Genomic DNA, 22,087 nt, shown 5'->3' on the forward strand with positions numbered 1-22,087 from the left:
CTTCAAGCAACAGAAAATACATTTCAGATTTATTTTGAAATTTCCACTTTTGTCTTGTTTTTGGGTTTAAACTATGTTTTTCTAGTTCTGTACATGTAAACAATATACATATGTATTATCCCAAAACCAGTTATTAATATAAGTTTCTAGTGGATTAAATAATGTTAGGCCTATTGCAGCTCAAAAATGTGCAGTAAATATAGAGAGCAGACAACAGAGACAGATAAACAATCAGGGAAAAAAAGCCCATTACAAGCGGTAAATTTTATTATGGGATAACAGCACATAAAGCACATCTAAAATCGATGTGTCCAATGCACTTTTAATAAAGGTAATATTAAAGGTACAGTTTCTAAGTACAATATAACAACATTCATATTAGAATGAAAAGTATTTAAAAGACAACATTAAATTTCTTATTTTTCTTTACAGCTGTATTTACAAAATGAATCAAAATACTTATTTTCATATTTAAGAATCAGACAAGAAGGAGCAAAACTACGTTTGTGAATAGACTACCTGCTAAAGAGAGTTCAAAAGAGCTGGATAAAAAGGTACATGATCATCTGTCCCCATTTTACATCAGTAGCAAACATGTGACTTAGAAATTTGTGACAACCACACACTAGTTTCGGCTTTCCCATAATTTGTACTGCTTTTGCATGGAAAAAAAAGAAGCCACCCTTGCTCCCCCCCTCCCCCCCTTTCATGTTAAGTTACCCCAACAGACTGAGGGCACACTGAACACAGAACATTAAAGAAATCCAGATGTGTCGTATGTCTGTTTTACAAACACATACAAATACTTAATATACAATGCATTAGTAAATCTTCTGTCCTCAGTGAAATAAAAAAAAAAAGTAGATATAAGACTAACAGAAAATTAGGAAATGCTGATTTTCTGTTAGTTTTTGCTCAATCAGAAAATAAAAACAATGTGCAAGGTGAACACTTCTGTAAATATCATCCGCGAGCATTCATCGACCGGTTTGAGATCAACAAGGAGCAACATTCCCAGTTATGTTTCCGAAAAACGACGCGAGGGGTGACATGTACACTCTAAACGGACCATCTACACATCGAAACCCTTCGACAATAACCCACGCGAAAAAAGAATTAACAACACATGAAGAGAGAGAGAGTCTGAAAAAACGTTTGAAGCATGAGCGAGCGAGAAGTCCTCCTCATGTAAAAAATACATTGTCACTTCAGTACACATCTGGAAAACCACAAAAAGAAAAAGAGAGGAAAAAAAAAGAAAAAAGAAGACAATCAAAACCATGTATGCATTTCGTTACACCGAGAGGCACTCAGTGTGATACGTTGTGTATTATTGCAAGCATATTCTTACGGATATTTGCTACAGAGTCGAGAGAAAAAGGTCAACTTTGTCTTCAAATGGCAATCCTCTCGTGTACATTTTTAACACTTCAATGTGGTGCAAAAGGCTTGTGCCACTGGTCTGAAGAAACCACTGCTTCAGGATAGTCTAAAATGGGCAATAACAAAAGCATACACCGAGGCTCTGTTAAATGAAATCCAAGCACCGCTTGCCTGCATCAGGTGAAGAACAATGCAGACATGGGAGGTAAATAGTATCTTAAAACCTGACAAACTATAGCCTCAGTGAGTGGTTTTTACAATCAGACAAAAAAAACAAAAAAAACAAAACAATACTGCTGTTTCATTTTGAATATTATAATTCTTTCACAAACCAGAAAAGCGACCTTAAAAAGCTTGTTAATTAGCAGATACTAGCTTTGCTATAAGTCAGAAGGAAATAAGTGCCTTATCCCAGGACTAGCACACTGATACAGGTACCAGCTGGGTAATTTTTACCACTATCATTTTCATTATTATTATCATTATTATTATTCATTGAGTCCTAATATCAATAATACATTAATATGCAATGAAATGAAACAAACTAATAGGGCGGCCTGGCTTAGGAATCAATACTTGGTTCACAAAATTAACTTACCTAGCACCACACATCAGGGCAACACAAAATAAATGTCAGCACGCCCTATCTCTATCAAACTAATCCTAAAGGAGGGAAGCAAAGTAGAAACAGAGTTATCGTACAATATGATGTAATTGATAAACAGATAAATATTTTCACTGGGTAGGCCTTAGTAGCAGTATTTTCCTCTTACCTATACAGACAGAAGTTACAAAGCTACCTTTATACATGTGATCAATAATAATATTAAATATGGTGAATAAACAGCAGAGAATGAGGGAGAGAGTGAGAAAATAAGATATACAACCACACAGGCCACGTCAAGTTCTTAGTTCTCCACCTGGGAACAGAACCGGTCAAATATACAGATGAAACATTAAAAAAAAAAAAAAAATCCACAAAATCAACACAAAATAAAACAGAACCAAATAGTGATAAATAAGAGGTGTATTTACATGCAGATGTTCAAAGACTATTATGCACAAAAGAACAGAAAATAATACACAGACATATATTATTGCTTGACATTCGATTATGGCTAAAAGTTGCTTTTCATTTTTTTTTCTTTAAACTATATTCTTAAATGTAACTTTAATCATAAAGTCTTATCACCTGTGCTTTGGAAAATGGGTTTTGTTAAAATGTGATGACTTGACTCATAATTCTGGGTGACACACTGGCAACTTTAAGCGTGACATAACACTGGTCTTCACAATTTATGGTCAAAGAAGACTCTCCCCCCCCCCCTACACCCACAATTTACAGTGCAAAAAAATCGGCTTGGTTCATTTCAATTTAGGCTGCGATCAAACTGATGGCACGGCGCGGTCGCTGTTGCCTCACAGCATTTTTAGAGACCGATGAATTGTCGAAGGCATTATGTCATGCTTTTAAAATTTACACCTATTATGGATGGATCGAGCTCAGCATTTCCAAAACCTTTGCTTTTTGTTGTTTTTTAAACAAACAAAAAAGTTAGAAATAAAATCAAAACCTCTTCGTCCACACGACCCTGTTCCTCTGTAATTATTAAAGCCTTGTCTGGGGTTTATTATATTCACATACTGTGAGAACAAACAGACACGCAGACGCACACACACACACACTATTGCTTTTCACAGACAACAGAGCAGAGACAAAAGGACCAGCACATTTTACTGTATACTATACACTGATTGAATAGCACAAATAGCATCAATCCCTTGTTTAAAGTGGGATATCTTAAATGAAGAGATACATCACTTTTCAGGCCCGTGTGAAGGCGTGGCTTATAGTTAGACACAAGTATCCATGTGTTTGGTGACCGTTTCCTGCAATCCTCCCTCTATCGCAACCACAAGACGATAAAAATAGAGTGATGGGGCTTTATTACGGTTTTGTTGTTGTTATAAACCAAGAGTAAAGAGAAGTCAACTGTATTAATAAAGTCAATTCAAAAAGGACGATGACTGCACTGTAGAGACCCGTAATTATAACACAAGGCATATTGCTTGTTATACATTGCAGAACACATTACCAGCTACTCAACTGGAATGAAAGCAAAATTGAACACATCTTATGACATAAGAACCCTTTTCAGTGGTAGACCTTAGGCTGACCATATTTGACAACATATTGATTTCTTTTTTTCTTTTTTTTTTATGTGACCACAAAACATTTGAAGAACAAATAGTGTTCTTCAAGAAGCAAACAAGCAAAATGAAAAGAAAAATGAACAAGAAATCAGTCAAATCTCAATTTTCTCATTATTTTCTGAGCAGCAAGTGCCGCTCCACAATGTTCAGTGTGCTGCGCCAATAAAGTTCGGCCTAGCTCCTCTCATCATTTGAGTGCTTTTGAGAGATTTTTTTGAACTCTCATTAATTCACCAAAGAGCAAATGAAATGCTCCACGACTCCAGAGGAAAGCGAGCCGTCTCTTCGGTCTACCTGTTACCTCCCTGAGCGTTCGCGCCTAATCCTTTTTCGCTGCTCTTGCTCGGCCACCGGGCCTCTCAACACTGGATTGTCTAGCAGTGTTCCAGACTGGGCTTCTTTTGCTTTGAGACTGAGGTTTTCTAGTCGTACAGGGCTTGTGCATATCCAAATAGCATTGGATCATTAACAGATATTATTACTTAAGTACAGCATATTTACTACAACCCAAAAACACAACAGATTTAGTATTGCATAAGAATATTTGGTTTTCTAACAAAGAGGGTTATTATTTGTAAAGACCCTGATGACACCGTTTTCAACCAAAACATTTATTTATTTATTTTGTGGGAAAGAAATATGCCGTGTACTGAAAAACTACACTTTGTAAAAGCGATGGGGTTCGATGTGTTTTTTTTTTTGTTTGTTTGTTTTTTTTAACAAATAAGATTTGTTTTTATTATTCGACTTGGCTGGAGGGCCCCTTAAGGACATCAGTAATGTAAAATCCTGAAGAACTCAGTGATGAATTTTCAAATCTTAATCTTAAAACCACTTCTCATGGAACATCCCTGAAAAGAAAAAAAAAAAAAAAAACACCTACTAAACGAAATCTAATGAATTCAAACAAATGTCCTCTCAAACTGAAAGCACAAAAGAAACTCTTCCCTGAGGGGTGACAGCACGAGGCATTAACGCCTCGTACAAATTGCACGGCAGAGGAATGATAGTGTGCAAACAGAAAAACAAAACAAAAAAAAAGACAAACAACTGGATACAATGTTACAGACAGACTGGTGACTGATGTGTTAACATGCTTTGTTGGGTTTCTAAAGGGATATCATTTTTTTTCTTGTCTTTTCTCTCTTTTTTTTTTTTGTTCTTTTATTTTTAAAAAGATTTTTTTTTCGAAGCCGCTACTGAGATTGCTGGAATGTCTTAGGAATCCATTCTACATTATAGACGAGTAGACTGGAAAGCGGAAGCAACGACTATTGTTTGGCACATCCAGGGTTTTTTGTTTTTTTTTTTCCTACCACTTTACTACCACACTGACAAGAAAGACACACTCAACAAAAACAGAAGCACAACAACAAAGCATTCTGAAAATAGCACTTGTCCTACCATTTTTATGCTTCTCCCCTAATCATACAAACAACGGCTAGTCTAATTATTGCAGGAATATAGTTAAGTGCTACCTGACATCTTTTTCTCTCCCTCGTTCTCTTTCATGAGTTTATTAACCAAAACAAGTTACAAAAATAGAAGCTTTACAACCAGACAAGGCTTTGAATATTCACTTTCCCTTCACTGTTTCTTCTGTGTCCTGTTGTGGCGTCGCTGGGCTGAGGCTGCGGTGAGAAGGCAGATAAAGCCACTGACGGTGGTTTGTCCGAGGCTTGTTAATGTGCTTTTAAGTTAGAACCCGGGTTTCTTGTTATTAGGCCGTTAACTTGCTTGCTGTATCTTTATCTTCCACTAGATGGAACAATTGGATTACAGACTGCGTGTGAGTTCCCCAGCATGGCTATTTGGGTTGCTTTGCAGCCTTCTTTACGTAAATTGTACAGTACAAATATATAGTAAATAATAACAAAAATTTGAATGTAAATGTCTCGCAAATCTGTCACCGGAGCATACCTCAGTTTTCTTGTGTTTTGAAAAACTTGAAACAAATGCCATGAAATCCAGATCTGTTCACAACAAAAACAAAACATCACAGCAAGTTTTTTTTTTTCCCTTCTTTTGGTTGTTTTTTTTTGTGTGTGTGTGTGTGTGTGTGCGTTTGTGCATGCTCCCTTAGAGGAGTATCACAGCTACATTTTGACAGGTGTCCCACTAGCGGTTGTTGAGAAAACAGGTGATGTGAGTGTCTTTAACCTGCCTTCTCATCCGCGCCTCTTTTGTTCGCCAACCGGCAGCCACGCCAGCCATCCTAACACACATCCCGTATACTTCCAGACCAGTATCCTCTGCAGCTCCCAGGACTAACCTCTGTATCCATGATTCAACTTGTATTTCTTGTGCACATGCAACACATCACTAGGTAAATATACAAGTCTTAAATTAAAGAACGGTGTAAATAAAAGTGCCTTATCAATTCAACAATTAAGAATGGTCTAACTACTAATATCATACATGTTATTTAAAATAGATTCTATAAACATTACTTTTTTTCTGTATAGTAAGTACTTATGACCATATACCCTGTATTACATTATAAAACAGGTGGAATGGACCCTTTTCATTGTGTTGGCGCCCTGTGCTTCTCCAGGGCACCTGTCCAGAGAAGGATTAATAGCAGATGGCCTTACATGTTTTCACTATGCAACAATGGTGGATGGAGTCTTTGACAACTTAAATCATTGCGTATTAGAATTACCAGAATTCTAGGTTTCTTTTTTTTTTTTCTTTTAAACGATTGTCCACAGAGAGGTGCCGATTGCAACACCATGCCAACGGAACCTCCCTCGAAGTCGCTGTGAGTTTTCATTCCAAGCACTGTGTCCAAACAATACGGCTGAGCACAAGAGAAAAGTGGCTGAACTTGACCAAAGTGTGCGCGTTTATCAGGTGTTGTTTTTGTTTCCTTTTTTTTTTTTTCCAGTTTGAGGACATACTGCGTAAAAAGTGACAGGTTTGACTATGAAAAAAAACTAGAACTGTTACAGGAGTGTAATCTGGAAAATAATACTGATGTGGTCATGCCCTAACTGAAGAGGTCTTCTGCGGTTCTTTTTTTTTTTCTCTTTCCAAAAGTGTCTCATTAATTGTTCATAATGATTATAAGCCAGATGTGCAGACCAAAAAAGATCAGGGTGATGCAGTTAATCAAGTGAAAAATGAATGAATGAAGAGAATCAGGTTAGAAAAGCGCATAATAGGGTCAAGTTCAACCAAACAGAAATTATTTGTTCCTATCTTCTCTTCATGTCCCGTGGGGTGTCGGGTCCCACATTTCTTACAAAGAGAACTAGATTCAGTATGGTAAACCTTGACAATCAACTCCCTAAGCCCTCCCCTCCAATGTAAAAGAAGAAGTTGAACAGCGTGCCATCTGTCCGCTCCGGTTTGTGCAGGGCACCAGTAAAGTGTCTCAGATTCCTCCTCCACATTCCCCTACGGTGGGCACACTGGCACCTGGCAGGGTTGCTACCCGTCAACGGGCATGGACTGCTCAAAGTCTGATCCAAACAGCTCCTTGTATAAGGGGGGGAAGTGGGCACGCACAATGTCTGGGTATATTGCTTTGAAAGCTGTAAGCTTCTCTGTATGCCTACTGCACAGCGCCCGCAGTGTCGACACTTTGCATATCAACTGTGGAGAGAGAGGAGACAGGCTGTTTAGATTCACAGGGAGGCAAGGACATGGAGCAATGGTAGTGAAAAACATTCCTCCCTACAGTGTATTCCGTCTCACACAGGGGCAAACAGACTTGTAAATATTGAGACAAGCGCTCAGGCACAAGGAAAACTTGACACTTTATATTAAGGAGCTGGTGTAGTTGATAACAAAGCCTACACTGATAAAAAAAAAGGTATTTCATGTCACATTATGAATGTTTCCTCTGAAATCAGAGTTCATTTAATCTAACAGAATGTGTTCTGTGTGCACTGTACCTTTGTAAGTATACCATCCTCTCTGTGGTTCTTCTGCAGGACATGCTGGAGGGCCAGTTGGATCTTTTGCTGGAGTTTTTCCACCTTCACCTTCTCCTGCAGCCAGGACCGGTCTGGAAGGAAAAATTGTTACATCTTTATGTGGCTGTAAAACACATGTGGGCTGCTTGAAACTCAAACATGGTTCATATGAAAAGGATGCAGGGCCAGCAATGTAAGATTTTAATTATCAGAGAAAAACAGGACTGCAACACTGTTCATTATTGTGGTGAATGTATGTTTGCCTTTTTTTTTTTTTCTTTGCACTGTGAATGACACCTACCAGCAGACATCAACACAAAGGCGGAGAACAGGGCGATCTCATCCTCAGACAGGTGCATAGAACACAAGTTTTTCCCAAACTCGAAGACGGAGCTGATCAAGTCGTCACAGCCTGCCACAGCAAAGGACAGAGAGAGGGGGGCTTAGGATAAGGAAGACCAAAGAACAACATTCACTCTTGATCTTTATTGGGAGAGAGGCACACGGGGAGGGGAGAGGAAGGGGAAGAAATGAAAAAGAGCGGCATGCTGACAGCACATGGGAGCGTCTTAAGCAGAACAGGCAATGCTTTTACTGAGTTTTGCCTCCCAGACGAGTCACTTTTGGCAGTTGGGTGGTGTTATGCAAGCCAAAATGAGGTCACTATTGAGGCTTTTAGTTAAATCAATTATCGGAGATAGAGAGAGACAGGCGGATGCCACGGCAGCTCGGGAAGCCCATCACTCTGCCTCCCCCACTGTGGACCTCTCTGTACAGAATTCATAGGACACTGGTACAGACGCACACATGCTCACTCGTACGCAAACACAGTACTGGTGAATGCAAACTCACAATAAGAAACAGAATTGTGCATTTTTACTGCCACTATGGGAAACATGTACATTTTTTTTTTTTTTTAGTCGAAAGGTAGCTGGAAAAATCCACGGTGGGAAATCTTAGCAGTAATATGGCAGTCAAACAGGAATTCTATTTGCTTTTGCCTGAGATGTTTTATGTCAGGCTATCAATGATAGTTTTGATAGCACTCTTCCCTAAAGACACTCCGTCTGGCTTTATTTATTCCACAGTTACAGGAGCCATATGCAGCAGAGCCTCACTAACATCTCTGTTCTACCATAAATAACCGTTGAAAAGACAGCAATGCCAGGTGAGGAAGGGATGAGTGCTCAGTGTTTGCTTCTAGGCGTTCAGCACAGTGCAGAACAGAACAGCAGACTCTAATTTTGGCTGTTACAACAAAGAAAGGAGCAAGACACTGTAAAAAACACACACACACTCACACAAACGCAGAAGCACAAAAAATGCACACATGCACAGTCATTCAAATGCATGCACACACACACTTAAACCCACTCCACTTACCTAATGACTTGAACACATCAGGTCCAGCATATTTTCCATCAAAATACACTGTGTTGTTTTGTGAGTCAAAGGCACGGCACATTCTGACAAACACAACTTCCAAAGAGCCTGTGGAGACAGACAAGAATAAGATGCTGAATCTGAGCTTTGTTTTTTTTTTCTTTCTCTTTTTTTTTTTCATCCCAACAGTTACACATCAGTCAGGTATGCAAAACACACGATTTAGCTTTGTGCTAATCTTCTACAATATGAGTAACATAACCACTTTGAAATAAAGAAGCCTGCTGTCAGTGTGAAAAAAAAAAAAAATTGCCTCTGCAGATGAAAACATCATCGACAGAAGGCTATTCTTTCGTAATGACATGCCTGATAAAAATTGTGCTCCATTCAGTGGTGACAGTGCTTATTCATTCAACCTTTATTTAGCTAGATAGGTATTTATTGCATTGTATAATTTGTACCACTCTGTGGGAGTGGATAAGAGGATCAAGAAAATGTAACTGAAGCCATTATCGCCTCTAAGGGAGATGCTACTGTTTTAAAATGTCATGTCTGACAAGGGATCTCGGTCTTTATTTCATTATTCATATGGGTTGCGCTAATGCAAAGAAACACCTAGGGACAGACCCAGGAGAGGTGTTTGTTTGCTGGATGTGAGGTGTGTGTGTGTCTGCGTGTTTGAGCATCTGTATTTGTGTATAAATATAGGCGACTGTGTGCAAAGAGCCGTAGCTGAAAGTGCATCCTCATAAGAGAAGTTTGAATAGACATCATTGGTGCAGCAGACATGATAGGTATTATCTGAGCTCAGGAACACATGACTTATCTAAAGCTGTGTCTGCCTTTGTTGTGTATGTAATGAACGGAGGCAAACGGGGAGAGACAAGAAACAGTGAGGGGGAGCAGGCAGGGTGGGGTCTCCTCTCTGTGACACTGTCTGTGCGTGTGAAGAAGAGGGCTTTGTGCAGTCAGGTCAGCTACGCCCTTGTGACAATGCCAGAGGGGGGTTGGTAGTGGTGGGTGAGTTTGACGGCAACAGGCCATGTTGACAAGCTGTCATACCTGCTTTCAGCAGCACTATCTGATCGTTCTGACACAGCTCCATGAAGCCATCGATGCGCTTGGCAAACTCCACCACATACTGAATGGCCTCTGTTATTTTGATAGCACACAGCTGCCACATGACTTCCCGGGGCTAAGAACAGATAGGACAGAGAATGTGTTATCTGCTTTAAAAACAATGCTTCTGATTACTGTAACTGCTGTGGAGACCCAGAAAGGCACAACAGTGGTAAAGCTACCTTGTTCTGGTAGCTCTCCACCTCCTCTTGCAGGAAAGCCTGCCAGGTCATCTGCTGCAGCTCCTCTCTCAGATACTGACATGTCTCCATGTGTGACTTAGAAATGTTCTGGGCCAGGTGTTCTGAAATACAACCACAATCACAAACCGGGAAGATCACAGTTGAGATCCGGATGTTTCTCACAAGGCTATGTGAAAGTGAAGACCTCACTGATGAAATATGCCACAGGAAAAGAAGATTTATTTACTGAGCCTTCATGAAGGAGGAGAGGCGGATACGCGTGGGCTTTTTTTGACTGGGAAAAGGCTTGTTGACATTTCCTTTTACTGCCTGCAGGAAGCTCATAGCTTAAGGTTGAGGGAAAGCCAATCTAGTTATGACACAAATGCATGGAAAGGAGGAGGGGTGCCACGTTACTCACTGAAACAAAGGTCACATTTTCTCTGAGAGAAATATTGAGTATAAGAATTTAAATGGTTTTGAAAACACATCTGTTAAAAGGAGTTCCTAGGCACAGGGGAGCCTAAAAAAATGATTTCCCCAGACGCCTGCCCTGCTGGATCCTGATTGGCCCTAATTAATGGAAACTAATTACAAAAAAGAGGCTCTTTTAATGAGTGTTGGAGATGAGTCTCCAACCTCCTGCTATTTTAAGCAACCTTTGTGTCGTTTGCCCCACGGTTGAGTTGTTCTCCCCCCTCCTTCATTTTGCTGTCTCCTTTTGCCTCTCCCTCTCTCTCCTGCTCCTTACCTAGTTCAGCCATGGACACGGTGGGGGAGGTTTCTCCGTTGGTGAAGGAGCAGTAAGGGAAGAAGCCAGAGCCGGGGGCAAAGTCGCAGATGGGCTCCGGCTTGATGCCGTTGATGTCCAGGCCTGACTGGTCGGGAGATGGCTGAATGTCCAGGTAGAAGCTGCTGACAGCCGAGTCTGGTTTGCTGCCATCAGGAGTATGACCATCCATGTAGCCGCTGAGGTCATCATGAAGCTCAGTGAGGCCATTGGCAGAGAGGCCATAGCTAGGTGTGAGTGGCTCTGCCTCCCCAGGCTGTTGTTGGTGGTCACGTTGCTGCTGCTGCAGCCGGTGCTTCTGGACCTCAGCGTATAGGCTGTCTCGCTGCTTCTTTGACATGCGACCAAACTTCACTGCTGTAATTATCAGGACAAAACAAGTTTGAGACTCTCATGAAACAATGAGATATTGTGGCATTTTATATGAAGGTGCCTTGAGGCGACTGTTTGTTGTGATTTGGTGCACTGTCCTGAAAGCAAGTTACCACCTATCAATCAAGAAACTAAACAGAGAAAAATAGAATGAAAGAAAGAAAACTGTAACAATTATTTACCCAATTATTTACCTGTTTACCAATTTTGATCTACTCATTTGTACTTTGATTTGCTGTAATTTACAGTCAAGCCAGTTTCTCTCCTCTCCTATGCTCTCGGTTTCACCGTGTGCTAGCTTTCTTTGGCAAAAGCTTGCCCACACACACTAGAGCCAAACCAAACTGAGGAGAGACTGATGAACTAACGTTATTCAAGTTGAAGAAAACTTCTCAACCTCATCAAAGCAGTCCATCCAGGAGGAAGTACTGAATACGGTTAATTTTCTTAAAACTTGGATCTTACATTATATGGCATTCTCTTTTACCTAGTCTTTAAGGATACTGACCCTCATCTCTAGGAAATACAGTGGAATTGCTCAGACTTTAATTTTTCTCACACTTTTGACTTTTTTTTTTAAATTGAGTGTTAGACACATTAACTACCCTTTGTCTATAAACTGTGTCTTCATCTCAGAAAACAGCACACCATATATTGTAGTTGCATGTTAATTTACAACACATTACTGATAAGGATCAGTATTGATTATATTAATTTAGAGACTATTATGAACAGCTTCATAACTACTGAGGTAAAAGTGGAAAGGACAAAAATAACTTATCAGACAACCAAACATAAGACAGCCTAAGTCGCTGCCTCCCACCTTAAGGTTTCCAGACTAAACATTGGCGGTGTGAATGAGACTCCTTGGCCAGTGTTCTGGGGGCCTGGCAGTAAGTCAGCCGGTCACAGTGTGTGTGTGAGCGTGTGTGTGTATTCACAGTGGAAAGTGAGTGGAACGACAGAGGAGAGTTCGGGCAGATGGGCTCTGGTGTGTTCAGTGAAGGTAAGAGTCACCTTCTACTGTCCTGAGTGTGTCTTTATACATGAGTGTGTGTCCATATGTGCATGTAATAATGTATATTGGTTAGCTGCACACACAAGTGCTAATGTACTCCTGTGTTCATTTAATATGTATGCGTGTGCGTCTATGAAGATGTGCTAGTCTCTTTGCTTGTACTTTTTTCAGGTTTTCACTTGTCTGTGTGCATTCCTCTGTGCCTTTTACAGGAAAATAGCATAGCTCTGCTCTGTTCTGATAGAATCTCTTAAACCCAGTCTAGTCTGGACCAGCCTGGCACAGCAGGAGCCCGTCTGCACACATCTCCACCTGTGTGATCCCATTACTACATCTCAGCTGCAGCAGGACTAATGACAACCTCTAACAACCTCCTATTTCATCAAACCTAGTTTCTATCACAGCAACAAATTAGGCCCAAAGACAAAGCACTTACCTACTACTGGCAAAGGATGAACATAGACTGACATCTTAACATGTGCTCATGTCAAGATTTCCTTTGGAAATGTCTGTTTTACCCCTTTGTGAATAATGATTCTCATTTCTACAGATTTTCTTTGCCTCTCCAGAATAATTTCAATACACAACAGCTAAGATATAGACTAAGTCAGTACTGTAAATTAGTGCTGATTCCCTCTAAGTAAGTTTGATATTTTGATTGCCATGAGGAAATTCTTTTTGCTACCTTCACAGGGAGGTCAGTGTCCAACAGCTTTCCTGAAGCCTTGATCCAAAGGCACTTTAGCAGAGCATATCCTTGCCCACGCAGGAGCCTGAACCTGGGCTCTTCACATCTCACTACTCACCATGCCACCCTGCTAAATCCACCCACATGCTTCTCCTCTTCCATAAAGCACTTACCATCTCGTGACATGCCCACTGCCAGGCACTTCTGCAGCCGGCAGTGCTGGCAGCGGTTGCGGCTGGTGCGGTCGATCAAGCAGTTCTTCTGACGGGGACAGGAGTAAGCTGCATTGCTCTGCTGACTCCTCCTGAAAAAGCCCTGCATTAAACAGAAGACGCGCACAGAAACAACTTGGGTTACTGGATGAACTTGTGTGAGTGAAGGTACATTTTGGGAGTGAAGGATCAATTTAAGTCCCCTGTGTCAGTAGGACATCTATAGCTCAGGTGGTAGAGAGGTTCGTCCACTAATCATATCGGTTCGATTCCCAGCCTCTTTGATATGCTGAAGTGTCCTTGCGAAAGACACTGAACTCCAAGCTGCTTCAGATGTGTCTGAGTGTGTGTGTATGAATAAGAAACAAGTGCTCTTTAGAACCAATAAGGTTAAAAGGAGCTATTTAAATTGGACTATTAACCACTGTGTTTTAGTGCTGGGAAGATGTATTACTGATTGAAGGTGATTTACGGTTTCAAAGTGGTGATTATTTTTTTAATTATTACTGATGCCAAATTGAAATATAATGATACTATTGTGACTGTGTTTTCCTGGTCTATCTACTGTAATATTTGCTGTATTTCAGAAGTGCGTACAACATGAGGGTGCTGTGTTTGGGTAGGAATGATAACAGTGGATGGTATTTTCTACAGTGGAGTTATTAGTGTTGATTAATGCAGCACTGGCATGTGCGGAGTTAAAGGATTGTGAATGCACACCGACCGGATTCCTCATCCTTTGACTTAATGAATTGATTCCAGCACATCATTAACATGCCCCACTCTACTGCTCCATACACATATGTCTTAATTAGCTGCTCATTGGCTGTTTAATTACAAGAAAACAGCTGACAGCTGCCAAGTTGCTTTATAATAGAAGCCATTATGGAAACCGACTAAAACTGCCAGTGACAAGCAGCACTCTTTAATAATGCTATGATTTATGGTCCAAACTTTTGTACTCGCACATATCATTAAAGGCCTCTCTGCCTGGACTAATTAGCAGTCATTAAAGATAGATTTCAGCAGTTTATTCTTTAGTGTTCTGTCCCTGTGAGCTCCTGTGTGAGGGAGAGGAGTGCAGGAAAGGAACCTCTCTGTCCCTCTCTTGTCTGCCTCTCTCTCTCCTTCAGACACACACACACACGCACGCACGCATGCGTGCACACACACACACACACACACACACACACACACACACACACACACACACACACACACACACACACACACACACACACAAGCAGGAGCAAACAGCAAAGGTGCAGGCTGGCTGAGGAATGCTAATGATGTGCCTGGTGACAAGCATGGGGACAAGAATACACTCTAAGCACAAAATTCCCCTCACTGTGAATGGCTGGTGCATTTGAAACAGTACAAAAGGTGGCTTCAATAGAAGCAACACACTGTAGCAAACAGCCAACAATCTGCTATAATTCAAAGCACTCTGCTTTTGATCATTTTATTTCAAGAAGAGCAGGCTGCAGCAAAAGCAAAAACAGCAAAAGACACGTCCCTGGGAGGGAAAGGCAAAGCAAGGCAGAGGAATGACTTTGTCCTACTAATTGTGGTTTTCTGTGATGTCCTCTGTGGTGCTTGACCACTTTAATGATCACACTGTGTCTTTACTTTGCAGCCCCTCTCCAAATCGTCGTAAAACTTCAGCAACATTTTCAAGTGTTTTTCCTCGCAAGCAACTTTCAGCACTTCCTCGGTGTTCCCTGTCTTTCCTCTTTTAGCTCTTCTGTCCCTCACACACACACACACACACACACACACACACACACACACACACACACACACACACACACACACACACACACACACACACACACACACACACACACACACAGTCACACTACTTCCCTTGGCACGAACAGGTTCAGTCTCTTGATGCTTACCTTACAGCCTTCACATGTTATCACGCCGTAATGGATGCCTGATGATTTGTCTCCACAGATCTTGCAGGGAATTATTTCGATTTGAGCTGCAGAGAAGAAAAGGAAACGAAAGAAGAAGAAAAAAAATATCAACATTTTGCTGTCACAAGTCACCGTACAACACCCTCACCATGGATCCATGTTGGTACATGAAAGAGCACTGTGCTTCTAAAAACATCTCATCCGATGGCTTTTGAATCTTCACTTCCACTAGGCATTAGCTGAATATTTGCCGATTTATATTATATTTATATACGTGTATGTGTGTGTGAGCAAGGATGCCATTTTAACTCTTCACAGGCAGCAATGTAAACATGGTGTCAATTTGCATCCTAAACATTTCCAGAGGAAAAGCTACCCACAAGCCTTAATATACTACAGGAGAACTAATACTGGCCTTATACAATGACAATGACTCATTTAGCCACATGAGGAGACGTGTTCCTTGTTGGAAAACTTGACTTCATGAAGCTGCTTATATTTCAGAACCATAAAAACCCCAGGAGTAAATCCACCGTGGCCACAAAGAATCATAACATGCCCGCTGTGCTAGAGGGACCAATGGCAGTGACTGCACGTGCACCTCTGTATATGCTATAGGAAAGGGGTTCCGTTGCGGTTTGGCTGTGGTGTTGTGCCGTTGACAGGCCTGTGATTCACCCGCCATAGAGGACAAAAGCAATGAGGGGACAGGCCTCATCCATCGTTGGCCTTCTCTTCAGGAGCCGACCACAGGGCAACACAGCAGAACAGACAGAACACACAGACATCAGAGACACAGAACTCCCAGCTCGTCCCACTGCTTTCAGCTTTATCACTGCAGCCACCGATGCTACCATCCCTCTCCACCCCCCCACCCCCCACCCCACTCTAGAGATCTCTATCTCAAAGCCCTCCTCCACATCTCTAGCATCTCAGTCCCGCCATCCCAACAGTGCACTACAGCGCCAGACAAACGCCACTATCTGATCTAAATCGAGGAAAGATCACCGCAGGATATTTTCTCACGATCTAATGGTTTTTTTTTTTTTTCACTAACCAACCTGGAGCCAACCAATCACAGCACAATGAGCTGTTGCAACACAAGTCTATACCAATTAGGGGAGGAATATTATGATTTGCCTTGCAGGGATGTAATAAAAATTGTAATAATTTAAAATGTGGTGGCCCGTTCACAGTGTCAAAGTGTTACATCAGCCTCTCCCCTCTAACCAGGCCTAACTGTCTACTATAATGCCTCAGGTCTCTTCTAAAGACAAGAAGCTTTAAATATCCCTTCAACACCTTAACAACCAGCCTCTTTAAACTAGTTTGATCACATCAAAAGTACTTTTGTTGGGGTTCAATCCAGAGATCCCTGCCCATTTTAATCAGCTGCCTAGAAGCCTATAATGTGTCATGTGGATAATGTCCTTGTCCCGGAGGCATGCCCGGGAGAGGCCCTTAACACACAGCCTCTAATCCACTAACCCGGGAGCCACACACTATTCATTCAGGAATCTGTCTGTTCTCCTTGCACTGCTGGAGTCAACAAGACCAGCCATGTTTACTTGGAATTAGCCTACATTTTAGCAAAATGAACAAAAGGGAGTGGTGGAACATGCACAATTAATTCTCCTCCAGACAACACCTCCTGTGATTTGCGATTCTCACATACAATAGAGGGCACTGCACCTCATCGGCCCGGATTAGAGTAAAATCCAGGCAGGAGGCGGGCTTTGACAACCTAACTGAGAGGGTTAATTCATAATTAATCTTCTCCTTACTGTGCACAGTTACTTGTTATTTCATTTAGGTCTATCTCTGTATGAGTGCACTCTATTGTTTGTTTTTGTGTTCTCCCCGCATGAGCATTAGCAGTGCAGTGTGTTTCGACTCCTTTAGCATTTTCAGCCTCATTACTTACATAATTTGTTCTGACATGCACTCACAACAACTGAAGCATGCTGTAATTATGACTAGCTGTGGTTATGGTGAACTAAAGTTTGTAGTGGCAGACCCCAGCCATTGGGTGGCAGTGCAGGGCTGTAGCTATGGTTGTCTTGCAAAGTTAAGCCAAGCTTCCACCCACCCTATCCAGCCCACAGGCTTTTGGCTCTGAGCTCCAGCCTCTGATAGCTTCAGGCTTAGGCTGCTGCTAGCTTCCCCCACCCCCACAGCATAGCTGTGAGATGCCTTCATCTCTCCTGAAGAAGTGGAGCTGGCTGGGCGCTCACTCAGGCCTGACAGAGGCTGTGCCACATCAGGTGAATGCAGTGGGAGTATAGACACAGGGGTGCCAGGCTAGGCAGGGCATACATTCACACAAGCATGCCTCACATAGCCCTATCTGCAGCATGAAGGCCCTGAGTGCACACAGTCTCACCAGCTAACACTCTCTCCCTCCACTGCTGCACAAGCCCCTAGATGTTCAGTGCACTCAACAGTAAAAAGGGTTTGTCTCTGGACCAGCTGAGACAAGCTCCACAGTTTCTTGTATGAGAAAAGACATCACTTCGAACATGCAGTTATTTCCACACTAGGCTGAGCTACTTTCATAAAGAAAGGGGTCAGGAAGAATAAATGAGCAGCGACACAATGGAGATCAAATACACCATGAAGTCACCTAAATCATCAGTCAATATTTGCCCCTTTGACTGACTGGTCATGAGGCCCCTAAGCCACACTTGAGACACTGAGGATGATTTGAACTGAATTCACACAGGGGACCCAATCAAACAGAAAGGCCTACACTTATAAGCACTCCCAATCCGGCAGTCAATATCTATTGACATGAGCTACGGTGTTAACTGCCTCTTGGTGTGAAACAGGCAGCTGCTGGCTCGCTTGAGCTTGACCAGTGCAGTGCCACTGATCCCATTCACCGCGCCTGCCTGCTTGCCTCTCTGCATCCTTGCCTGCCGCTTCCCTGTCAGCCAGCCCTGCCTGCTCTGTTTACGACATCAAAGCCAGGCACAGTTAGACAGGCAGCCATGCTAAAGTCCATCCCAGCAGCCTGCTGCTCCTCACAGCACTGTGAGATGGCCTCTGCGCGCAGGCCACTTCAGAGACACCTGCTGAGATGCCAAGATTATGTTTGAATCACACCACAGCACAGTCTTACCACGGACAAGACCATAAGGGCCAGACAGTGTCTCAGGACTGTATACAGCATTTGCAGCCTGGTGCGGGTGTCTTGGGTGATAGGCATGGCAAAGAGAGGAGACAGTGAAACAGAATGTTAAAGCTTGTTCTTTGTCTGTCTGTGTCTGAGCAGTTCAAGGACACTGATTCACAACACTAGCAGGCCTTTTGAGAGGATGACGTGTCACTCAGAGCACATGTACAATGGGGCAGTGAGGCCTCCGCATGCTCACCCAGTGCCCTTCACCATCTTCCCCACAGCCCCGAGATCAACCCGCTACTAAAACTGCAAGCCACATTAACAAAGAGCAGGAAACGATCATTCAACTGTAACCACTCATAACAATTTACAAACAGCACACTAAGAGTTTACTGAGGCTGTTTACTCAGTGCCTAACCACGGAGTAAGCAGCTATTACCAGACAAAACACACGTGAACAAAACAAACCTTTAATTCAGGTCCAAATAATTCCCTTTTTTTTTTCATATTATTCATTGTAGCATGCAGGTTAAAAACAAACAAACAACTGAAAATCTTACAGACCTGTGCCAACATGGAAAATCACTACTAGTAAAAATCTCTTGGCTGTTCCCTGGACTACTGACATAACGTTGAAGGATTAAGATTATCCCTTACATTACAGACCCATGCCCAGGCCGCCATCATAATGCTGAGAGCTTAACCCATTACTTGACTGGGCCATTAAATCATTTTCCCATAGCTTTGCGATAGACGTGTAGAATAAATTAGATTTGAAACCAAACCTTCTATGCCCTTCCGTAGAGAAAGAAACATTTTTTTCATTTGTTTATTGGCTCACTTACAATGCACATCACTCTGGGAAAAAAACAAACAAGCAAACAACCCCCCCAAAAAACATTGGCTTCTCTGTGTGTGACAGCCGTGTTGCGCTGACAGCTGTCAATGACAGAGTGACGCAAGCCAGTGGGCCCATGTCAGAGATTATGTAAGGAACTGGACAGGGCACAGCATTATGGGCAGATTAACAAATCCCCCCCCCACATAACAAACTGTGCTAATATATTATCTTTCTAAAATATTTAGCAACAAAACCAAAGCTTATAGGGATATCTGCTCCCAAGACAGTTACACAAAGCACATTTTCCTTACAGAGCCTTCAAACATGGTCAACACGCAAACACCAGAGGCACTGAACTGTCTGGCAAATGCGCACTAAGCAATGTTCCTCCATCATTATGCATCTATTTATTTTCCTTACATGAACTTCCCATTTGGAAATGGAGATCAGCTGTCGGTTGATAAACAGAGTCTTCTCTGAACAGATTCCCGTAACAGTCAGATCGGGCTGTAGAGAGACGACAGCCTAACAAGAGACGGAATCAGAATTCTGCCTCTTTTTATCTGCCAGGGCTCTGCTGTCATGTGAAGTCACACAACACAATACTTTTTTATTCCCATTTATGCAGCAGAAGAAAGGTTATTTGAATGTCAGCGGCAAAGGACAGTCATGGCACGGAACACGGGCTGAATAGTATAAATGTGTTATTTGTTTAGGGATCGCAGGCAGTTGGCATATTACCATAGTGCTGTTCTAATGGCATTTACATTTACTGGTCTGTAGCACAAGAAAAAAAGACCTGCAGAGCAAAAGTCTATATCATCACTTTAAACAGCTTCTATTCAACCTATAAATATACAGAAGTCATCAAAAATATTCTGACCAAAGGGATTAGCGGAAGGAAGGACATAATTGACACATTTTGATGTCTCCATGCTGAGTTTTGCTAATTCCCACCAATCATTTAGCTGCCTAAGCTGTGATCTGCCTTCACTAGAGACCAGCTACATCTGAAGAGCTATTCCAGTTTTTTTTTTTTTAAGAAAAGGGGGCTCTTTAAGCCTTTCCCTATTATTCCTTCATAGAAGTGCAGTGACTTTAGCAAAGCTCAGGTCTGGACCATTGCCCTGGGCTGCTTTTTGGATGAACTCAAGCATACATCTCTGTGTTTGTTTGTGTGTGAGGCCTATTAATATTTAACACTGCCCAACTCCAGATGCCTGTACTACACAGCAGTGCTTCTCTCTTCATGTATCTGCCTGTATTTACTTGACTGTTTTATTGAAGTGCATTCTGACACCCTCTATGAGGGGGAGCAGGAGAGGGGAAGACGTATTCCCAAACCACAGCAGAAGACATCTCTCTCCATGTCTCTTTCTCCACCGGCGTAACAGTAATTTGGGCACTAATTTATGTGTTGTTGTGACAAAGATTGAGGAGCTTCCTGACTAGGAGTCTGCTTTCCTGCACTCTAGGGGAAACAACAAAAGCCTGGGTTTACTGAGCAGACGAGCACCATGAAGGGTAGCATGTGTGCGGCGCTCTTTTCCCCTCCCTTGTCTTTCCCACCTGAGCGCAAACCCCCACCCACCCACCAATCACTCTTTACCCCCTCTATCCATCTTCCCCCACCTATTCCCATTTTGTGTGCAACTATAGTGACAAGTGAAGTTGTGCCTTGGCGCTGGGGACCAGAGGGTATGCCCTTCTGTGTGTGCAAGTGTGTGCACATGAGCATACTTGTGTGCCTAGGAGAATTGCTCATGCTTTTGTTTTGTTTTTTTTAATGGCAAAACACAATCGGCAGACAGAACTGACTTATATACAAGAGCTGAATAAAACATTGTGTTTGAAAGTTGCTAAGTATAAAGCTAATTAAAATCAAATATCATACCATCCTCAATTATAAGGATATCTATCTTTGAATGTAAAATAAAAAAAAAAAGAGACTGAGCTCATTGTGCATTTTATGCTTTACTCAAACATTGCACTGCAAGTCACTGGGATGCATAAAAAATCAAAATCACTGAGGCTGAAATCACATAGGGCCAACTGATTGACTGGTGCAAGAGCTGCTGGTTGAATGATTTAGCTGAGGATCATGTGATGCTTTGGAGCCTGTAGTCTGACCACTTCAACTAAAGGGGCAACGGTTAAAGGCTTGACTGTGGTACAGTGCCTTAGTTAAGCACCTCTCAGCCCCAAATCTCCCTGCAGGGATGGCAGACGAGTAGGCTCTTCCAGAAAAAATATAAATAATGAATCTTTCAAAATATCCACTGCAATTACACGCAGAAACCTTTACATAACAACAAAGAGTCTTGTTCCATTGCACCAGGGGAATTTGCTGCTGCCACACTGTACAACTTCCTTCCTCCTGTAATTGCTGTATTAGTATGTATTTCGGTAAGACAACCAGGATTCTGCTGCGGGTTTTAAATAGGATCATTCTACTGTTTCACACAAAGAAATCAAAACTTACACTCACATGTGCGTTACAGACACTTCTGAAATTCAGATCATTAAATATTGGGGGTGAAGTGAGGATGTAAAGGGTAAATGAGGAGGGAAGTTGGAGGTCCCATCTCATGCTGCTGCTCAGGGTCAGTGGGTCAGAGGCACACAGCCAGAACACACATGCAGAGCAGGCTGAATAGTTCAGCTGACAGTAATTGTCCCTCTGTGGTCTGCTTAGGAAAACATGTTTCCAGACAACGCAGACTGGCTGCACGAGCCAGATAGTAATCACGATCTTGATTTGCTCCATCGAATGGGGAAGCTCAGCATAAGCCTCCAGATATGGCTCGAGTCAGTATTTCCACTGGAGCTGACATCAGCTGAAGCAACCTCTGGGCAGGAACACAGCACAGCAATGTCATAATACAATATCTCTTAAAACGATTTAAAAAACAAAAGCTCGAA

General features: G+C 42.1%; 1 protein-coding gene across 3 annotated transcripts in view; it reads right to left on the reverse strand.

Annotated features, from left to right (window-relative positions):
* Positions 1 to 4,742: 4,742 nt before the first annotated feature.
* The window catches only part of roraa (RAR-related orphan receptor A, paralog a), a 189,897-nt gene continuing 172,552 nt past the window's right edge, over positions 4,743 to 22,087 (reverse strand). For 2 of the 3 annotated variants that reach the window (XM_030730861.1, XM_030730862.1), the window contains 9 exons: positions 15,183 to 15,268; positions 13,243 to 13,384; positions 10,953 to 11,348; positions 10,202 to 10,323; positions 9,963 to 10,095; positions 8,901 to 9,008; positions 7,819 to 7,929; positions 7,497 to 7,609; positions 4,743 to 7,194 (listed from right to left, as the gene is read on the reverse strand). In XM_030730861.1, the coding sequence (XP_030586721.1) occupies positions 7,030 to 7,194; positions 7,497 to 7,609; positions 7,819 to 7,929; positions 8,901 to 9,008; positions 9,963 to 10,095; positions 10,202 to 10,323; positions 10,953 to 11,348; positions 13,243 to 13,384; positions 15,183 to 15,268 (1,376 nt within the window). In that variant the 3' untranslated portion in view covers positions 4,743 to 7,029. The remainder of the gene's footprint in view (positions 7,195 to 7,496; positions 7,610 to 7,818; positions 7,930 to 8,900; positions 9,009 to 9,962; positions 10,096 to 10,201; positions 10,324 to 10,952; positions 11,349 to 13,242; positions 13,385 to 15,182; positions 15,269 to 22,087) is intronic. The other variant, XM_030730863.1, reaches the window with a different exon arrangement.

Source organism: Archocentrus centrarchus, chromosome 6 (genome assembly GCF_007364275.1).
Source record: "Archocentrus centrarchus isolate MPI-CPG fArcCen1 chromosome 6, fArcCen1, whole genome shotgun sequence".
NCBI lineage: Eukaryota > Metazoa > Chordata > Actinopteri > Cichliformes > Cichlidae > Archocentrus > Archocentrus centrarchus.